This window comes from Ochotona princeps, chromosome 6 (genome assembly GCF_030435755.1).
Source record: "Ochotona princeps isolate mOchPri1 chromosome 6, mOchPri1.hap1, whole genome shotgun sequence".
NCBI lineage: Eukaryota > Metazoa > Chordata > Mammalia > Lagomorpha > Ochotonidae > Ochotona > Ochotona princeps.
This window is the reverse complement of record NC_080837.1, coordinates 1,278,429-1,299,050: the sequence shown is the minus strand read 5'-3', so window position 1 is coordinate 1,299,050 and position 20,622 is coordinate 1,278,429. Positions and strand designations below refer to the sequence as shown.

The window sequence follows — 20,622 nt, the reverse complement described above, 5'->3', positions numbered from 1 at the left end:
TCCTTCTTGCCTCCGGGAAAGTTTGGGGGGAGTCCCCTGGGTTTTATTTTCCAAAGTCTTGTTTCTTAAAAATTATGAATAAGAATGCTTCAGAGAGAGCCAATGCGGTCAAGCGTAAAGACAGCAGCTTCTAAAAATGGGGCAGCGATTTTAGATGAAAAGTAAACTAGAAAGACATAAGAACAAGCATGATTCATGACTCTCAGCTGGATTTTGTTTTTTAAGCATGAAAAACTTTCATGTAGTAGATGCATCCATGGTATTGCAGTGATGTTTGCAAATGTCCTCATTTCAAGAAGATATCAGTGGAAGTATTTAGAAGTGATAAATGTTTAACCATTTCAGGATCCAGCAATGTGTTTAAGGGTGTTTTATTGTTCAAGCTTTCTGTACTTAGGAATATCATGAATAGCTTAAGGGAGGAAGAACCAAACACAAAGGAGGGTTTAAGTCAACAAAGACTTCTGCATGAACCAGCACAGGGGAACAGAAGGAAAACAGGGACTCTGTGTCTTCAGGGCCAGTGTCAGGCACCTGGGGTCAAGGAAGAAAGCAAGTGCCCCTGGATACATGCCAACATGGCCCTGACTGGTGATGTGTGGGTAACCCAAGCCTCAATGGGAGGAGCCCGATGGAAAGCCAGACTCCATCACTTTGTCCCCCTCTGAGCTTGCAGCCTGTATCGAGGGCCCTGAACTAAACCCTCTGCGTACAGAAAGGCCCACCCTAGCGACCTTCTGGCTGAAGCCCAGAGATGATCAGTGGGAGCTAACTGGGTAAGAAGGAGGACAGACATTTCTAGCATGTGCAGAGGGCAAAAGTTGATATCTAGCAGTGGACAGAGATGATCAGAGAGGATAAGAGTGACCTGAGTGGAAGTGGGAGGTGTGCCAGAGCAGGAGGCAGCAGACCAACCCAGACCAGCCCCAGTGGCCCTGCCCCCTCCCTTTGCACATGCCAGGGCCTTGCTACTTCCTTCTCAACACCCTGATCCTGCCTTGAGCCTATGCCCACAGGGCTGCTCATTTCTCCAGACATTTAGCCAGGGTTCCCAACACAATCACCCTGATTCTGCACAAAGTTCCTGGTGCAAACAGGTGCCAGACGAGGTGAAGGAGTGTTTTCTGATCCTGTCACCCACACGTGCCAGGCTCTTTCCCTCTGTCCTTTCACCCAGGCAAGGCACCAATATCCACCCATAGCATTGCCAGGCACAGAGGGGGCATTCCCCAAGGGGTCCCCACAGTATTCCCAGCCAAGTCCAACCTGTCACCCCCCAATGCCTGCAGGGGATTTTTCCTCTAATAGACAATGCCCGTCCCCTGACAGAGCTATGGCTGTTGGGCAACTCCGAGTCCCTCTGAGGCTGACAAGGAGCGTGAGGTAGGGGTGAGTGGTTCCTAAGTCTGTGTGACATTGCTCGGTGACACCCAGACAGGACTTCCTCCTAAAGATGCAGGCTCAGGCAATAGCATTCCACCCACCATCACATTCCTTCCAATCATATCGTCCTCACTGGGCCACAAGGAAAAGGTTGTTTCCATTTCAGTGCACGGCTCTTTACTTCCCTTGGGAGTCACACATGTTCACCACAGGTGCTGAGGGCTGTGTAGGGCCTTGCATGCAGCCAAGCAAACACATCAGACACAAGCCTGACCTGCGGGTCACTTGCCTGCCTGTCAGACAGTGGTGGCTTTGTCCGTGAGGTCAGGCTCGCCGTGCCTGGCTCTCACAGCCCTGAAGTGACATTCCTCCTGGGAGGAGCTTTGGCTGCCCCAGCCCAGTCTCCTGGTACTTAGTTCAGAATGACCTCGTAGGGGTCCACTGGGTGCTCCTCCTGAGATTCGTGTCTTTGGTCTTCAGCAGGATCAGAACTCCTGAAGAGGGGCTGGAGTCCTGCTTCTCTTGCATCCCAGAGCTTGGTCTGAATGGGGTTTGTAGGAAGTGCTGACGCATCATTCTAACAGATCTTGGGCCAGTGGTCACCAGACCTCAGCTTGACGGAAATCACTTGGGACACTGTTGAAGACACAGCTCCTTGGGCCTCCCTCCTCAGATGCCCTGCACACTTGAGAGGCAGGCACACTCAAAAAATACTTCCAACCATCTTTGGGAGCTGTGACAGAAGAAGTTCTCGTCCAGGGCCCGGCGTGATGGCGTAGTGGTTAAAGTCCTCACCTTGCACGCGCTGGGACCCCATATGGGTGCCGGTTCTAATCCCGGCAGCCCCACTTCCCATCCAGCTCCCTGCCTGTGGCCTGGGAAAGCAGTCGAGGACGGCCCAAGGCTTTGGGCCCCTGCACCCGCGTGGGAGACCCGGAAGAGGCTCCTGGCTTCGGATTGGCTCAGCTCCAGCCGTTGTGGCCACTTGAGGAGTGAACCCTCAGACGGAAGATCTTCCTCTCTGTATATCCGCCTTTCCAATAAAAATCTTTAAAAAAAAAAAAAAAAAAGAAGAAGTTCTCATCCAATGCACATTCCTGTGAAAAAGCCCTGCAGATTCTAGGGAAAGGAAAGGTACCAATCTCAGGCTAAGGTCACGCTTCCAGACCCCTTGAGGTGACTGCTCTCGGGATCTGGCCTGCTGCTCCTACACCTCCCAGCAACTTCTCCCATCACAGGTTCCAGGAAGGCGGAGGAGCGGGAGCCTTCTCTATAACACACTGGAAGGTCTGTAGGGAAAGCACTAAGCAACTCAAACCCATGTGTGTTCTCAGATGAAAGCTTTCTAACACACACACACACACGTGGAAGGCAAGGCCGCTCCTGCAGATAGGGCTGGGACTCGGGCTCCACTGTGAGATGAGATAGGTTGGCTTCCATCCCTGGAGTGCCCTGGATACACCCACCCCCAGCCATCAGCTACTATCCACGAGATCCCCTGTGAGGCTGTCTTAAAATTTTCTTTGCCTTGGGCCTGGCACGGTAGCCTAGTGGCTAAATCATTGCCTTACATGCACTAGGATGCCATATGGGTGCTGGTTCGTGTCCCGGCTGCTCCACTTCCCATCCAGCTCCCTCCATTCCATGTCAATTTTTTATTCAAAACTTCACATTGTTTTTGTTTTTGTTTTTTAGGATTTAATTTATTTTTATTGGAAAGTCAGATACACAGAGAAGAGGAGAGACAGAGAGGAAGGTCTTCTGCCCATTGATTCACTGCCCAAGTGGCTGCGACAGCTGGAGCTGAGCGGATCTGAATCCAGGAGCCTGGAGCCTCTTCCAGGTCTCCCATGCAGATACAGGGTCCCAAGGCTTACGGCTGTTCTCGACTGCTTTCCCAGGCCACAAGCAGGGAGCTGGATGGGAAGCGGGGTGCCAGAGGTAGAACCGGTGCCCATGATGGGATCCTGGCACATTCAAGGCAAGGACTTTAGCTGCTAGGCTACCACGCCTGGCCCTGTTTTGGGTTGTTTTTAACATACACTCTTTCAATCTTCTCTCAAACATTTCAATTAAATCAATATCCCAGAAAGACACCCATATTTTCCCAATGACTTTGTGGAGGCCCTGCTAGCAAGGTTTTGTATTCTTAGGGTACCACCGCCTATGTATGTAGAGCGCCCAGAGCTGGATGGTATCTGACACCCTTTTTAGATCCAAACATTTCTTTAAAGGGAGTCAGAGATCATTTCAGAAACAGCATAGATGAGTATTCTGTAGTCTAGGAGCACATAAATTCAGTTTTTTTTTCTCCAATCTCAAATCCAACGACACACTTCTGCACGCCAGATTCACTCCCTGGGGTCGGTTCTCACACTACACACTCAGGTGTATTTTGCAGAAAATCCTCCCCTCTCCTCCAGGGAAGCTGTAGCCTCTTGGATAGACACAGGGCTGAGAGCTATTCTGGGGTGCCAACACAACTGGGGCTCCTTCTCTCCTGCTTGCACTCTAGGGTGAGTTGTATCGAGAGAGAAATCTGGCAGAGAAAAGGCACACTTGCCTATCAGAGCTCTCATAGGGCACTCCCATTTCCGATCACCGTCCAATCTCAAAATTTCCAATTGTTCTGGAGTCCTGTTCCTTCGGATCCCCGTACAGAGACTATTAGGGTAAATCATGTTGAAAGCTTCCCAAGGACAGATTCAAGGCTTAGTCCTCTCCATGCCTGTCCCCAGAGATAGGAGACAGAAATGGAACTCAATTTGCAGCTAAGTGCCAAAGGGTGACAGTGAAGGCAGAACCGCTGGTGATTCAGGATCTGCCTGACTTGTTCCAGGCCTGCCTGATGGCACGTTACGTGCAGGTTGTCTGCTCCACTTGGGTCTGCGGGTACGCTGTGTGCCCGCCTTGCTCTGTAAGGTTCTTGTGATCCTTGGAGTTTCCAGGACACTGAACACCCCACACACGGAGTCCAAATCCGGTGCTCAGCCAAATCCGGTACTCTCACCTGCAACTTTCCAGGCTTAGCAGAATGCACGGAGCCGCGGATCCCACTCAGAACTACTGGGTTGGCCCTGGCCAAGTCCCCAGCTAGGGGAACACTCTATGCAGGTGCAGCTGAGATGGGGCCACTCGCGGGGGTCGGGAAACCCCTTCTCGGGGGTGTCTAGGAGCTCAGAATCCCGCGACTGGCAGAAGGCGAGGAACCGGGGACTCGCCAGCTGCCTGGTGGGGCGAGGGTTGGGGAGGCGTTGGGGGCTGGGGAGGCATTGGGGTGGGCCTCGGGGCGGGGGCGCGGGGCGGGCCGCCGATGGTCCCGCCTCCTTCACCCCGCCCCCTCCGCACCCCGCCGGCTCCCCGCCGCGGTCCTGCCGCCCCCGCCCGCTGCAGTTCGGCCCCGGGAGCCATGGCCGAGCCGGGCGGGGAGGCCGCGCCCTGGCCCGGGCCGCCGGTACAGATCCGCGTTGCCATCCAAGAGGCCGAGGATGAGGAGCGGACGGCGGACGGGGAGCGGCGCGTGGGGAGCCCGGCGCGGTTCCTGAGCCCCGGCTGGGGCAGCGGCGGCGAGGACGAGGCGGGCCGCGGGCGCAGGTAGGTGGTGGGGACGGAAGCCCGGGCCTGCGCGCCCCTCTGTTGAGGCGCCCTGGGAGACCCGGTTCTCGTTCCTGGGCTGAGCCAGGTCCTAACCCGCGTTCCCGCTCCCCAACCCGCTCCCGGACCCCGACTTCGCAGCCTGCCCTGCTGGGGTGGGGGACTGTGCTTGTGGAGACTCTGGAGGAGGGGTCGCCCTGGGGTTTGGGCCCGCTGGTCCCCTTTCTTCCCGGTTCCGGGGGCATTCCCATTTTCGTGCGGCCCACCAGAAGCGGAGGTCGCGTCGCCCCTGGCTCCCCGTGGCCACAGGTCTTGGGTTCATGTTTTGGGGTGGGCTTGTCTGGATCCTGGGGCAGGGTCCTGGGGTGGGCACTTGCCTGGGCCCTCGACCTGGCCTGGGCCAAACGAGCGGCGGTAGCGTGGGCCTTTGCGGAGAGTGGCTGTGTGTTGCGACTGGGGGTGGAGGGGAATGGCCCTGCAGAGCATCCCTAGAGAGAACAGGACATTAGGGACCTGGGAATGGTCAGCGGGCGTCTGTTAGGGCTCTGTGCGCTGCCTTTGGATGCTCCCATCACTGGAGTTGTAGGGATAACCCCCCTTGGCTTGGGGATGGAACCCTCAGCAGTGAAGACAGCTGTTAGGGGGTAGAGTGCGACCCAGCAGCTTGCAGCAGGAAAGTTGCAAACAGACAGTCTGTCCTGGAGGGTCAGCGCATCGCATCATAGCCGCAGTAGAGACAGAATCAGCCCCTTGTGTGCTCAGCCTGGTGCCAGGCACTGGGTGTATGTGATAAGAAGGAGGAGTCACAGCCCCTGACCGCTGCCTGTCCTAAGAAGGCGGCCAGCAACCGGGTCATTTCAGATGTTCTGCAGACAGCCCCGAGTGCATTGGCCTGCGGATGCTGCCCAGGACCTGGAGCCTGGGCAGACCTTGTGTGGAGGTCCAGGACAAGCTGGTCCCTGTGTGACTGACCTTTGACCAGCCCCCTCACCCTTCCCTAACACCAAGTTTCTGTCCCCATTTCCAGCTCCTAGAGACTTGGGGAATCTTGGGAGTGTTAGGTCTGAAGCACCCGGTGCTGTCACTTCCTGTAGCTCACCCCCCGGTGGAGCTGAGGCTGGCTGAGCAGGTGACTCTCCAGGGCGGAGGGGCAGCCCAGACTGGGCAGCAGCCTCTCCTGCTTCGGGAGAGCTGGCGCTGCTTGGGGTCCTCTGGCCTGCTGGCTTCTGGTGGTGTGGCAGGCTGCCTGCCCAGCGGCCTGGGTGGGCTCATCTCTGGGGTTCTCACGGCTCTCCTTCTGAGGCCTGCCCTTTTCACAACTGTGGTTTTGCAGTTTTGTTTGCCTCACAGGAACGTGAGCTCTGGCTGCTGGGCTCAAGTGGCGCTGCTGCTAGGTAACTCTAAACACCCAGCACATCGCCCAGTTCTCAGGGGCTGTTCTAGAAATATCTGTGGAATAAATGCATGGATTTGTCACTGCCCTGTGCCAGGCAGTGAGCGAGGGGCTTGGAGCAGCGGCCCTGTCTTCCCCCTGCCCCCAATGCCAGCTCCTGGCTAACTCCAGGGGGACCATAGGAAAATGAACACAAGGTTTCCAGAATGTTCATTAGCCTTCTCCCTATATTTCACATACTTTTTAAAATGACTTTCTTTTTTTGTAATTTTTAAAAAGATTTATTTATTTTTGGGCCTGGCGACGTGGCCTAGCGGCTCAAGTCGTCACCTTGAACGCCCCAGGATCCCATATGGGCGCCGGTTCTAATCCCGGCAGCCCTGCTTCCCATCCAGCTCCCTGCTTGTGGCCTGGGAAAGCAGTTGAGGACAGCCCAAAGCCTTGAGACCCTGCACCCGTGTGGGAGACCCGGAAGAGGTTCCAGGTTCCTGGCTTTGGATCGGCGCAGCACCGACCGTTGCAGCTCACTTGGGGAGTGAAACATCGGAAGGAAGATCTTCCTCTCTGTATATCTGACTTTGTAATAAAATAAATAAATCTTCTTCTTTTGGCCTCCCAGCTTGATGCAGGAACCAAAGGACCTGAACCATCCTACGTTGCTTTCCCAGGCCATTAGCAGGGAGCTGGGTCAGAAGCGGAGCAGCCAGGACACAAACCGGTGCCCTTATGGGATGGCGGCATTAGCAAGCAGGAGATTAGCCTACTATGTCACTGTGCTGGTCCCATTAATTTTCCTTTTATCGTCACCTTTTAAACAAAAATTCTCAAGTGAAGAAAGTGTGAGCAAAAGGCATCGTGAATGTTCCATCTATTGATTCATTCCTCCCAAATACCTACAGCAGGCGGGCTAAGCCCAGGGGCCTGGCACTGGGTGCCAGCCTAGTCACTGGAGGCGTCATCCACTGTCTCCCATTGCGCTCCTGGAAAGCTGGGTTCAAAGCAGAGCAACGAGGACTCCATCTGGCACTGCAGCATGGGATGTAGGTGTCCCGTGGGGTTGCGGAACAGGTGTGCCACAATGCCTGCCCCATGCGTGGGTCTTCAGAGTATCCTTGTATAGGTGTGTGGTTCATTCCAAGTCACCTGCAAGTCTCTTGCTGGTAGGACTAACACCTGAATACTTTGTCATTCTTCAGAATGATGTTCCCTGTGAAACAGCAATACTATTATTGCAATTAGAAAAAAAAATAATAATAGTAATACTTGGCAGCAGTTCCCTCAGAATCACCTGGCAAAATCCCCATTTGTCTTTGGAGCTGCTGCCTTTTCTTCTCACAGTCCAAGTTCAGGAGTTTACATTTTGTGTCACTCAGATATCTTCATCTAGAACATTCTCTTTCTGTGCCCCACCCCCACCCATGATGTTTTGCCTCTCAGAGGCCAGACTTTTACTGCACGCTTGCTTTTAAGATTATGTGGTTATGTTCATGCTGTCTGCTTTAACTATTTTTGCTCCAAGTACCGCCCATAAACTGGAGGTAGGAACCAGGCCTAAACATTTTTTTTAATTTATTTATTTTTATTGGAAAGGCAGATCAAATTCAAAGAAGAGACAAAGATCTTCCATCCGTTGGTTCATTCCCCAAGTGGCCACCATGGCCAGAGCTGAGCCGATCCAATTCCAGGAGCCAGGAGCTTCCTCTGGGTCCCTCACCAATGGGTGCAGAGTCCCTAGGCTTTGGGCGATCTTCTACTACCTACCCAGGTGACAAACAGGGAGCTGGATGGGAAGTTGATAAAATCTTGATGAGACTACTTCGTGGTACACACATGCCCGAACTCTACATTTGGGATGCCCCCAATGTTGGTGGTGTTGGGTTTGACCATTTGGGTGGGGAGATGTCTTTGTCTCACAGGTTGCATCCTTTTCTTCATGATTGCCAAGCCCTGTCTGATCTCGCTGTTGCTCATCAGTGTCTGTTGAACCCATTGGCTGAGTTCCAGGCTCCTGACTTGAGGTTGGCCCAATCCTGGCCATGGTGGGCATTTGGGGGTTGAGTCAGCAGATGGGAGAATGCTCTCTGGCTTCCAAATAAAATGAACAGTAATTCCATTTATGCACGGATGTTCTGAATTCCCCTCTGTGTGGTCACGAGGGACAGTGATCTATGAGTTTCTCACAGGGTCCTCCTTTGGCTTTGATATCAGGGCAGTGAGATGAATCTGGAAGCACCTCTCTGTTCTGCAGTTCTGTGCATCGGACCTGGAAGGGATTGGCTTGATTCTCACCCAGCAGTGACCCAGTCCTCTGATCCTGGGCTTGTTGATGGGGGAGCTCTGGTGACTAACCCCCTCTCCTCACTTACTGTTGGTCTGTTCAGACTTTCTGTGTCTTCAGAGTTTGTCTTGGTAGATCATTTTCAGGAATTTATTTGGGTTCTCCCCACCCCAAAAATTGTCCAATTGTGGAGCACATGTAAAGAGCTCCAATTGAGATGGGGAAAATGGAAAAGTGCATTTTACAAAACTAATGTGTTGGGTCGTCAGAGCATCAGAGGTGGTCATTATAGGAGTGAGTCACTTGGTGTGCCCAGTCCCTGCAGTTCTACTTGGCTGAGCTTGCCTGAGTCAGTTACTTCTTGGGGATTGAGCTGTTGTGGCTTGCTAATTCTTTCATTCTTTGTAACCTTTTTCAATTGACATTCAGAACTCTGCCTGTCATTAGGTCATCATCATTGAAGGACCCCAGAAAGGCAAGAGGAAATGGATCCCTAGTGCTTCCTCCTGTGGTCCCAATGTTCAGAAAGTCCCGTTGGTGTGGTTTTCCATTTTATTTCTTCCCATCATCATGGCAGTCCTTATTTTTGGTGCCTTGGCATCTACAGTATGGCCAAGGGATCCCCACTAAGATGGCATCAGTACATCTTTGTGGAAAAATAAAATCTTTGAGGTTCCTGCTCCCAGAAATCCTGCTGCAGTCACAGAACCCAGATGTTTCCACAGGGTCCCTGATTTCTCAAATGCATGTGAGAAAGTATTTAGATGCAAACATTCAAAATTTAGAGTGATGGGGCCAACTCTGTGGCAAAGTTGAGCTGCCACCTGCCAGTGCTGGCATCCTGTATGAGTGCCAGTTCAAGCCCCAGCTGCTCCACTTCCAATCCAGCTCCCTGCTAATGTAATGGCTTAGGAAAACAGTGGAAGATGGCCCAAGACCTTGGGGCCCTGAACTCATATGGGAGACCCAAAGGAGGTTCTTGGGTCTTAGCAGCCCTATCTCCGTCTCTCTCTGTAACTCTTCCTTTCAAGTAAATCAATCTTTTTTAATTTTTAATAAAGAATTCAGAGTACTACTGAATATAGCTGCTTTTAGGGCCTTAGAAAGGACAGGCCTAAGAAGTATGTTTTTTTTTTAAAGGTAAAATGGATCATTCCAGTTCATATTTAAGAAAACTGCAGTATTTTTCTCATTTTTTTAAACATGGAAAAGCTTTGTTCCTAAGAGCATTACCATGCGGACTTGTTTTCTTTGCCTTGTAGTGTGTCCAGATGATTCAGAACCTTAACGCTGACCGGGAGCACACCTGCTTCCTTGTTGTCAGTGCAACGAGTAATGTCAAGTTCCTCCTCTTCTAGGCATTTCAGGGACAGGCCTGCTCCATGCCTGCCCTGGCTGCTGGCTGCTGGCAGTGGGAGTCCCCATTGTGAGTTCCGGCCTTGTGTTTGTGGGGGATGGAAGCAGATTCTTCTATGCCTCATCTGTGCTCCATGCCACAAGGAGAATCAGCCAGGCATTCCCACAGGAGGTGTTGGGGCAGAAAGGAGGATTCTTCATTGTGAGAGCCTGGGCGTAGGGAGGCGGTACCCAGCCTGAGCTAAGTGGCCTCCGAGATACAATGGTTTCCTGAACTCCTTCTCTTGTGTCAGGAACCTGTTTTCATTTCAGCCTGTCCCAAAGAAGGAGCTGTTACCTTTGGAGCATGCCGTCAAATGTTTGCGTTGCAGTTGCAGTTGGGCGGCCCCTTGGAAACCATTTCTGGACCACTGTCTGTTCTGTGCTGTGTGGCAGATGCTCCTGTTGCTGTCCACTGCTTTCTGACCCTGACAGCCAGGCGTCGTGTTAGACCCTTGCAGGGGTGGCTGATGGGTCCCCAGCACAGCGAGGGTCTTGTGGCTCTGCTGTGTTAGTGTGTGTGCCTTGTTGCGTAGCGTTTCCTTTGGTTAGCGCTCAGGCAGCCCCTTCAGATCAGCTGGTGTTGGTACAAGAAAAACTGCTCTAGATGTTTTATGCAGAAAAGGCACTTTTTCCCCGCAATCTTCATGTGAGATTACGGTAGCTATTTACACATTGACTGGTGGAGACCAGTGTTCTGCTCTGAGACATACACCGTGTCCTCCCTTGTTTCTGCCCTTGGTTTCCATCTCTAGCTTGTTTAAGCTAGAATCAGACAACAGACCACCACTCCCAATATACAATGCTTTTGGGAAAAGAAGTTTTTATTTGCCTTGAATGACAGACAGGCAAAGGGAAGAGAGGGAAGGAGTAAGGGATTCAAGGAGGGGGAAGGCAAGAATAGGGTCCTTGGAAAAGGGAACCGTCTGAGAATCAAAACCTACTGAGATTTAAAATTCACTGGGGACCGGGCATGGTAGCCTAGTGGCTGAAGTCTACATGCCGGGATCCCAGATGGGTGCTGGTTCATGTCCCAGCTGCTCCACTTCCCATCCAGTTCCCTACCTATGGCCTGGGAGAGTAGTTGAGGATGTCCAAAGCCTTGGGACCCTGCACCCGTGTGGGAGACCTGGAAGAAACTCCGGACTCCTGGCTTCAGATCAACTTAGCTCCAACCATTGTGGTCACTTGGGGAATGAACCAGATAGAAGATCTCTCTCTCTGTCTCTCCTTCTCTCTGTAAATATGACTTTCCAATAAAAAATATATAAATCTTTAAAATAATAATAATCTATTTTTAAATTTATTGTGGGTGTTTTTTTTTTTTTTTTTGGAAAGTCAGATACACAGAGAAGAGGAGAGACAGAGAAGAAGTGGGGCCACCAGGATTAGAACCAGTATCCATATGGGATCCCGGAGCTTTCAAGGTGAGGACTTTAGCCACTAGGCTACCATGCTGGGCCCTGATAATAATAATGTTTAAAAAATAAATACAAAATAAAATTCACTGGGACAAGTTGGGAGGTAGCACCAATAAAATCCTGCGACTCATAAATGCAAAGCATGAACAGATCAGTTGAGTGAGAAGCTGAACAGAGAAGACCCAGAAAGGTGGGCCCATTAAATAATACACTTCTAAGAAAAGAAATACATATGAATTTCACATTGTTCATAAATAATGAAGCTAAGCTCAGGATTTAGTTTGGTGCAAAACTGTTTGAAGTTCATGCAAATGATGCGCTTAAGACAAAGGCGCATTGTGGAAAAAGTACACATGAATTTGAACACCATTTGGGCCAAAACAAGCTGTTCATTTTATCTTCTGCAAACTTTTTGAAGTGCCCTCTTAGAATCCTAGGAAATGGTTTTGCCCTCAGGGTACAATGTTTGCAAAGCAATAAAACACAATGAGTTGACTTTCAGTCATTGATATCTATCAATCAGATGTGCAGTATTAGTTACAGAACAGAATAAAACATTAAGAGCCACCGCAAAATGGAATAAACATGCCTCTGATAAAATCTAGTTGGAAAGGAGAAGAAAGGGTTAGATAGTGATGAGCACATTGTATGTGCCGTTTCCTGTGAGGCGGTGAAAGCGAGGTTGGCATTCCAAAAGAAATGCTTCGTGGCAGCCCCAGGTTTCAGTCTTGTGTGCTATGGGGCTTCACAGGAAGTGACAGGTGCAATTGAGGTTGTGGCACATTTGAAGTGACATCAGATTCCCATTGAGGGAGTGTCTGGCAAGCAGTTAAGAAATGAAGGCTGGAGCTTGGGGAGAGAAAGGTGGGCAACCAGGGGAGATGTAGCTGAGGTGAGTTTACCCGGGTTAACAGGCAGCAGAGTCAGGCACAGATGTTTGCAGTATCCTTGTGTCTGAGCTGGGGAGAGAGAGCAGGCTGATGGGGCAGTTAGTCAGTGGAGCGATGAGGACTGGCACTTGACCTAGCTCTTAAGACTGCCATGTTACTGGTGGCCTCTGGCTCCTGACCCCAGCTCCCTGGGAGGCAGCAGGTGACAGCCAAGTGGATGGGTGCCTGCCAGCCACACGGGAGAGCTGCACTGAGCGGCAGGGTCCTGGCCCATCCCAAGACCACACGAGCCAGTGGATGAAGCTAGTGCTTTCTTCCTCTGTGTCTCACTCAAATGAATTTTCTCGAACTTATTTGAAAAAGCAGAGGGAAAAGAATGAGCAAATCCTGAGAGTCTAGGAAGAGCTCCGAGACAAAGGGAGGCAGCCGTGTTGACCCTGCTGGGGCAGGGACACTGGGTGGATGACTGGGCCTGTCGTGGATGTTGGGAGAGGCAGAGCACAGGGCTTGGGGAGTTGCTCAGAGATGCTTTGCTGTAGAGAGGACAAACGAAGAGGTCGAACAGCCTGCACCCCACCACGTTTGGCTTGTGTTCACACTGGCGTCAGCTGCGCTCAGAGGTAGGACACACCGGTCTGTGGGTCCCTTTGGTCTGTCCAACTCTGCGGTGGCCGTCACCTATCTGCCCTCCCCCCTCCTCCCGGAACTCCTCGCAGGTGACGGCCCTGTCTGCCGCCGTGCAGTCGATCCCAGCTACTACAGTGTCGACTTTCCCTGGTGCAGGGGAGGCCGATTGCATCATCTGTGCCCCCTTTGCACATCCTTTGGCATGTTTGAGGCCCTCATTTGTGAGTTGGCGCTACTCTCCTGGTTCCTGGTGCAGCATTACTCTTATTGCTGCAGTTGGTGTGCCGGTTAGCACTGCAGCATTTCTACTGCTCATTACTGTAGTAATACCTTCGTTAATGCTGTAGCATCCATCTCCTCCCTATTGCTGCAGTGTTACTCGGCTAGTTAGTACTGCAGTACTGTAACATTACCCTCCTTGTTAGGACTGTGGTGTTACTGTCCAGTTAGTACCCTAACATTACCTTCCTAGTTAGTACTGTAGCCTTACTACTGTCCTGGTTAGTACCATAGTATAACCGTGCCCCTTAGTGTGGTAGTGACACACTCCTAGCTGGTATATCATTGGTGCTGCTTTTCCTTCTTCCCATCCAAACTCCACATGTGTGCAGGTCATTTTCCTCGTCGCTCCCCACCGTCATGCTGTTGCTGTTATATGACTGTGGTTAGGAAACACAGTGCTGTGCTGTTCAGCTTCCGTCCCCCAGTACAGGCCCTCAGATCCACGCATGCTGCATTCTGTGCCTGAATCCCCTCCCATGCACCTTCAGCCTGTTGTTTCCCTGTTCTCACCCGGCATGGGTCTCGGGCTCTTCACCCATTGGCTGCTATGAACATTCTGAGCCTTTTTTTTGGTGGGCATTGGGGGAGCAGGTGAGCTCTCCCAGCCCTGGCTGCATGGGTGGACATGAGAGCTAGGAGTGTGCCACGCCCAGGTTGCTATCTCTTGGTCAGAGCAAGTTAGTGGGGCTCCAGGCCTCGTGGTCACGAAACTCCACATCAGCCTCTACTGAACAACATATCATCTTTTTTTTTTTAAGATTGATTTATTTTATTGGAAAGGCAGACATACAGAGAGGAGGAGAGACAGAGAGGAAGATCTTCCATCCGATGATTCACTCCCCAAGTGACCGCAATGGCTGGTGCTGCGCTGATCCAAAGCCGGGAACCAGGAACCTCTTCCAGGTCTCCCACATGGGTGCAGGGTCCCAAAGCATTGGGCCGTCCTCGACTGCTTTCCCAGACCACAAACAGGGAGCTGGATGGGAAGTGGAGCTGCCGGGATTAGAACCGGCGCCCATATGGGATCCCAGGGCTTTCAAGGCGAGGACTTTAGCCGCTAGGCCACACCGCCGGGCCCAAAATATCATCTTTTAAAAAAAAGATGAATTTTATCTGTTTAAATGGTCACTATGACCCCAAATGGTCACAGCAGCCAGGTCTGGGTCTGACTGAAGCCAAGAGCCAGGACCTTCATCCAAGTCCCCTGCATGGGTGCAAGGGCCTAAGAATCCAGGACATCTTTGCTGCTTTTTCAGTAGCATTAGCAGGGAGCTGGATCTGAGGTGGAGAAGCCAGGACTTCAACCAGAGCCCATATGGAATGCTGGCACCGTAAGATGTGGCTTAACTGGCTGTACTCCTAAACAACATATAATCCTGATGTAATATTTAACTTGGTGTGTTGGTTAAGCAGGAAACTCATCTTTACTATAAAAACACATCCACTGCAAAGTGAATAATCACAAATTCCCTGAATATCCATGGCTTTATCACAGAGCAGTCCCCCTGGCTGTGCCATATTCCCCGTTGTCAGGGAGAGCAAGGCTGTCTGTCCCTGTGAGCTGCTGCTGCTCCCAGGTGACACGCAGAAGGACTTGGGAAGGCCTGTGTGTTTCTGATTCATCCGAATCATCCTCAAGGTGATTCTGTGCGCTAGCCTTGGAGACAGAAGGTTTGACTTCAAGCTCTATTCCTGCCTCTTAGGAGTAAGCAGAGGCATTTACCTGCTAATGCCTGAGTTCTCAAATCACACCGGGCATTCTGCTGGAAATTTCCACACATTCACCCATTGATTTGGTTGTATCCTAGGCCAGGGACTGCCATGATTCCCGCCCTGTCAGAGTTGTTGATTTGCAGGAAAACGGCCAAAGCATGGTGACTCTGAACTCCCCCCCCCCCCCCGGCTGAGTGGCAGCACCAACATTAGAACGAGGGGGTGAAAAAAAAAAAAAAAGAACAGGGGCATGACCCGTGCTGAAGTCCTCAGAGCTGGCAGCACTGGAGCCACCTCCAATCTAGACTTACAGCCACCAAAGGACAGGCTTTGTTCCCAGCCAGCTGAGAAGTCAGGTTTGCTGCAGGGAGTCTTGTTCCAAGGTGCTGCTCCACCTGCTGGGAATCGGGCGGGGAGCCGTGAAGACGATGGTTCCTGTGGAGAGCTTTCGCAAAGCATCCCATGACCGCATTGGGTCAGAGCTTGGGACCTTCCTGGTTTCCCACACCTGACTGCTTAGCTACCTGACGGTCGGGGACACCTGTGCCTTGGGGCCTTGGTGGCAGGACCTCGGTGGGGCTGGGGGAGAGATGCAGCTACAGCATGATGCTCTCGCCTCCTCTCTCAGTGGCACCATAAGCGGGGATGAGAAAGAGCATGAGGGCCCGGAGGGAGAGTGGACGCCGCCGGACGCAGAGCTGGTGAGGAAGCTGGTGGAGCAGATTGAGTTCTACCTGTCCGATGAGAACCTGGAGAGGGACGCCTTCCTGCTGAAGCACGTGCGCCGGAACCGCCTGGGCTATGTGAGCGTCAAGCTGCTCACGTCACTCAAAAAGGTGCGCTCGGGGCCGGCGGGGAGGGTTGGGGGCTGGAAGCATGAAGGGATGTGGGTGACTGGTGAGGATGTGCCTGGGGGACGAGGCCCAGGTGCCGCTGTTGGCTGCCACTCATAGGTGCCAGCTGCTTTGCCAGGTGTAGGGTGCCTGAGAGGATGCAATGCCAAGACAAGGGAACTTGAGGTCTTGAGAGACAGACACCTGGGAGGCCAGGAATTATACAAAATGTACATTTTTCATTAGTCAGATGATAAAGCTGTGAGGAGGGAATGAGCCCCTCCCTCACCCCAGAAGCAGGGCTGAGCCTTCTTGGTGGCCTGCCCACTATGATTGCTGCCAGCCCCTTACCTGGGCACTAACTGGGCTATGTCCTCCCTACTGATCCAAGGTCTGGCAGCACAGCCAAAACAAGTGAGTCCTTTAGGGCTGGGCATCCACTGGGGGTGGAAATGACCATGTGCATGTGACACAAAATAGGACCCAGTGGGTCCCAGTGGCATTGCCAATGCACTGTGTTACTACAGGTGTCTATGAAGGGAAAGCATCGCCGCCTTTCCCAGCCTGCACTCTGTCCCCTCTCTCCATCACGAAGGCACCGGTTCTGTTGGCTGGATGCTACATCTGGCACAGGGTGTCCCTCATGAGTATGGAACTGCCTACCCATCAACAGAACCACAGTCTGGAATAGCAGAGATTGGGGGCAGGGGACTTTCTGTGGTGGGTCTTGCAGCTTAAGAGACCTAAGTCCTACTGGGGCAGTTGGTTCATATGGTCCCTGCCTGAGAGCTGAGAGGGCTTCCCTGAGGTGGTGACATGGGCACAGGAGGGTGAGCAGGAATTGCAGAAGCGGGCAAGGGCATGTCACGCGCAGAGAACAGTGAGGGGGCAGGCACGTGGAGGGTTCCCCTCGTGAGGCAGCCAGGGTGAGGAGCCATCCCACCTGCAAGTACCCAGGGGGGACAGCCTGTGTCCCTTTCCTTTCCACGCTGACGTCACTGGGTCCTTTTGGGTGTCCTCTGTTACTTCCGGTTGTGGCAGCACCTTGTTTCCCACCTAGAGCTCTCCCTGCCTCCCTGAAGCCTGGGCCACCCTGTGGTTACCATCCTGGCTCTCCTGAACAACCTGGCAGGTCTTACTGCCAGTTTGAGGTGGGCAGTGGCTTTGTTAGTACACGGGTTTCTTCCCAAACCTGCAGGGCTCATTTGTTTCTTATCTGTTGGAAAGGCAAAGAATGGGAGAACAGCCTCCCATCCCCCGGCAGCCGGGGCTGAGTCACACCAGAGCTGGGAGCTGGGACTCAGTCCAGGTCTCCCACATGAGTGGCAGGCATTGAGGCATCACCTGTTGCCTGCCTCCCAGGGCGTGCATTAACAGCGAGCTGGAATCGAGACTTGAGTCAAGGAAATCTGACCTGGGCTACATGCATCCCCAGAACCTGCAGCTCTAACCGCTGAACTTGTGCTGGATCCAATCTTCTGGCTGCCAGGGAGAGCTGTGTTGGATGTGCTGCTGTGGATTGCAGTGGCCTGGCTCTTAACCTGGGGGAAGCTCTGCTGTTTGTGTCCCTGTGGTTCCAGGAACCAGTAGTAGTGCATGCTAAGGAGAGGGAAGGGGCTGTCACTACGCCATGCAGACTAGGCTCTGGGCACCATCTCAGGCGTGCTCGCTTCTGTCCTTCAGGTAAAACATCTTACTCGAGACTGGAGAACCACAGCTCACGCCTTGAAGTTCTCGGGGATCCTGGAACTGAATGAGGATCAACGGAAGGTGAGGCGGACCACCCCGGTCCCACTGTTTCCCAACGAGAATCTTCCCAGCAAGATGCTCCTGGTCTACGATCTCCACCTAGCGCCCAACCCTCAGAATGGCAGGGTACAAGAGAGGGTCATGGAGCACTTGCTCCAACTCTTCGGGACCTTTGGGGTCATCTCCTCCGTGCGAATCCTGAAGCCAGACCGGGAGCTGCCCCCCGACATCCGTAGGCTCAGCAGCCGCTACAGCCAGGTGGGCACCCAGGAGTGTGCCATTGTGGAGTTCGAGGAGGTGGAGGCGGCCGTCAGAGCCCATGGCTTCATGGCTACCGAGTCTCAGGGCAAAGACCACATGAAGGCCCTCCTGATTGGGATGAAGCCCCCGAAAAAGAAACCTGCCAAGGAGAAGCCCCAGGATAGGGAGCACCCCGCCGGAGCCCCAATGAACAGATCCCTCAACAAACGGGTAGAAGAGCTGCAGTACGCAGGGGACGAATCTTCCGCCAACAGCTCCTCCGACCCAGAGAGCAACCCCACGTCCCCCATGGCTGGCCGGCGGCATGCGGCCACCAGCAGGCTCAGCCCTTCCGGCCCGCAGAATCTCTTCCTGAGCCCCAATGCTTCTCCAAGCTCCAGCCCTTGGAGCAGCCCCTCGGCACAGCGCAAGGGTGTGTCCAGGAAGTCCCCATTGGCCGAGGAGGGCCGGTCAGGCTGCAGCACTGGCCCTGAAGCTCCACGCACGGGGGTGGATTACTCCTCCGACAGCAGCATCACCCCATCCGGCAGTCCCTGGGTCCGCCGGCGGCGACGCCAAGCTGAGATGGGGACCCAGGAGAAGAGCCCTGGAGCCAGTCCCCTGCTGTCTGGGAAGGTGCAGACTGCAGATGGCCTGCCTGTGGGAGTGCTGAGGCTGCCCAGGGGTCCGGACAGCACCCGGGGATTCCAGGGTGGCCGTGCCCGGAGCAGGGTCTGTGTGTGACTTTACGCCCTGCACAGGAGGAGACATCCGAGTTCCCTTCCCCTGGTTCGGACAGACGCCTGGCATGACCTGGAATGGCAATACGTCCCCTTTGAAGTCTTTTGTATACGTGTAGACCTCATTAATTTATATATTTGTCATGTCTGTATATTGTGTGGTCCACCCACATTCAGGAGGCCTGCCTTGCGGCATGGCTGGTGTGAGCGGTGCCTGGCCTGTGCGAGCAGCAGCTGTGTCTCCCTGGGGCAAGCCTGTGTCATCTCAGGGTGGGGTGTTTCTCATGCAGTGACTGTGCTGTCCCTGATGGACAGACCTGGTGGGAGGGCTTCCCAGAGCCCAGAATTCCACTGTGCCACATGGAAGGGAGGCAAAAGCTAAGCTTCCTGTCCTTTGGACCAGATTTCCCTTACCCGTCAAGTGAATAAATAATAAAACAACTGACAGAGAGTGCTGGCTGAGGGGTCACACGCTACGCCTGGGGGGTCCACAAGGCCCCAGGGGGAATAGAGGCTGTTCCTTGGGCCGCTGGCTGTCTGAGAACTCCACCAGGCAAGGGGAACAGCTCAGTAGAAGCCTGTAACTCTCCAGGTTACATCAGCATCGCCTTCACTAGGAATGGGCTAGAATAATGCTGGTTCCCAGGGCCCACCCTGGTCCTATTGAGCGGGAAACTCCAGGGAACAAGCCCTGCGGGTGATTCTGACCCTCACTGAAGTCAGAGTGGTGGACCCCAAGGGCAGCAGTGGGCACCTGTGTCTCTCTCCTGCTGAAGCAGCAGAATCCCACATGTACAGCTGATATGTCCTAGTTCCTCAGCTGGCACTAGGGGGGCTCACAGTCCAGGCTGCTGCCGAGTGCTAAGCGTTTCTGAACCTCATTGCGTTCACACATGCACACAAGAGGCCCACGCCGTGACACAATGCATTAAGCCACCCCGTGAACCACTGGCCCATATCAGACTGTGCTGGTTAGAGTCCCAGCTGCACTGCCTCCAATCCAGCTCCCTGTGACTGTACCTGGAAAGGCAGCAGAAGATGGGTACCTGCCACTCACATGGGGAACTGGAGTTCCAGGCTCCTGATTTCAGCCGGACTTCACGCTGGCTGTTGCCAGCATTTGGGGGAGTAAACCAATGGATGGAAGGTGTGTGTGTGTGTGTGTGTGTGTATGAACTCCTCCAATACATACATACATACATACACACATAAATCTTTAGAAAACATAAGGGAGGAGCCAGCACTGTGGCGATGCATTTTAAACTTCCACCTGCTGCATCCCATATAGATGGTGGTTCAATTCCTGGCCACCCCACATCTGATCCAGCTCCCTGCCACTGCACCTGGCAAAGCAGCGGAAGACAGCCCACGTGCTTGGACTTCTGCATCCATGTGGGAGACCTGGAAGAAGTTCATGATTCCTGGCTGCTGCTTTCAGCTTGGCTCGCCATTACAAACATCTGGGGGATGAACCAGATGATGCAAGATCTCCCTCCATTTCTCCCTCTCTCTGTAACTCTGCTTAAACACACACAAAGAAACCCCTCCAGGAGGCACTAACATTTGCTCAGCACATTCTCGTGTGTTCGGTATCTTGCTAGACACATTGCTTTATCCCCTGTGGTTCCCCTTGATGTTTTGTCAATAATGCCTCCCACCAGGTAAGGAGAAAGGAGGTGATGTGTGTGCACTGCTGTCCAGAAATTGGCAGGTGATTACTGTCAGGTGTGTAAGATGGGTTTGTAACTGGAAAAAAAAAGTGCCTCCAGAAATCTGGTTGGCTTTGCCCCGGTCAGCACTGTGAGGTTGCTGTCATGGGGACCTGGAGTGCAGACCCCAGGCCTGAACCTTGGCTGCCTGGACCCCCTCCTGCTGTGGCTTGCTGTCTGGACACCCAGGTTCCACCCCAGCCTTCCTGGTTTCTGGCCAAGCATGCTTTCCAAGGGCGTACATTGCACTTGTTTCAGATGAACCCTATGGGTCACGCTTGCCTACGTTCTCACCTTGATGTAAGAGCCATAGTAAGAGGAGGGGTACCTAATTGAGGACCCCTAGATCTGAATTCTCACAGAGGTTTCTCCAGT

General features: G+C 53.0%; 1 protein-coding gene across 1 annotated transcript; it reads left to right on the top strand.

Moving 5' to 3' along the window:
* Positions 1-4,724: 4,724 nt before the first annotated feature.
* Positions 4,725-18,835, top strand: LARP6 (La ribonucleoprotein 6, translational regulator). The gene is made up of 3 exons (XM_004594720.4): positions 4,725-4,977; positions 15,605-15,812; positions 17,493-18,835. The coding sequence occupies exons 1-3, from the start codon at positions 4,793-4,795 to the stop codon at positions 18,540-18,542; spliced, it is 1,443 nt and encodes a 480-aa protein (XP_004594777.4). The 5' UTR covers positions 4,725-4,792; the 3' UTR covers positions 18,543-18,835.
* Positions 18,836-20,622: the final 1,787 nt, after the last annotated feature.

What these genes read in the sequence shown, in the direction of transcription:
- LARP6 (XM_004594720.4), top strand. Translation starts at nt 4,793, where the DNA reads ATGGCCGAGCCGGGCGGGGAGGCCGCGCCCTGGCCCGGGCCGCCGGTA. An exon ending in GAGGCGGGCCGCGGGCGCAG is followed by an intron (nt 4,978 to 15,604) that starts GTAGGTGGTGGG and finishes CTCCTCTCTCAG; the next exon opens with TGGCACCATAAGCGGGGATG. An exon ending in TGCTCACGTCACTCAAAAAG is followed by an intron (nt 15,813 to 17,492) that starts GTGCGCTCGGGG and finishes TCTGTCCTTCAG; the next exon opens with GTAAAACATCTTACTCGAGA.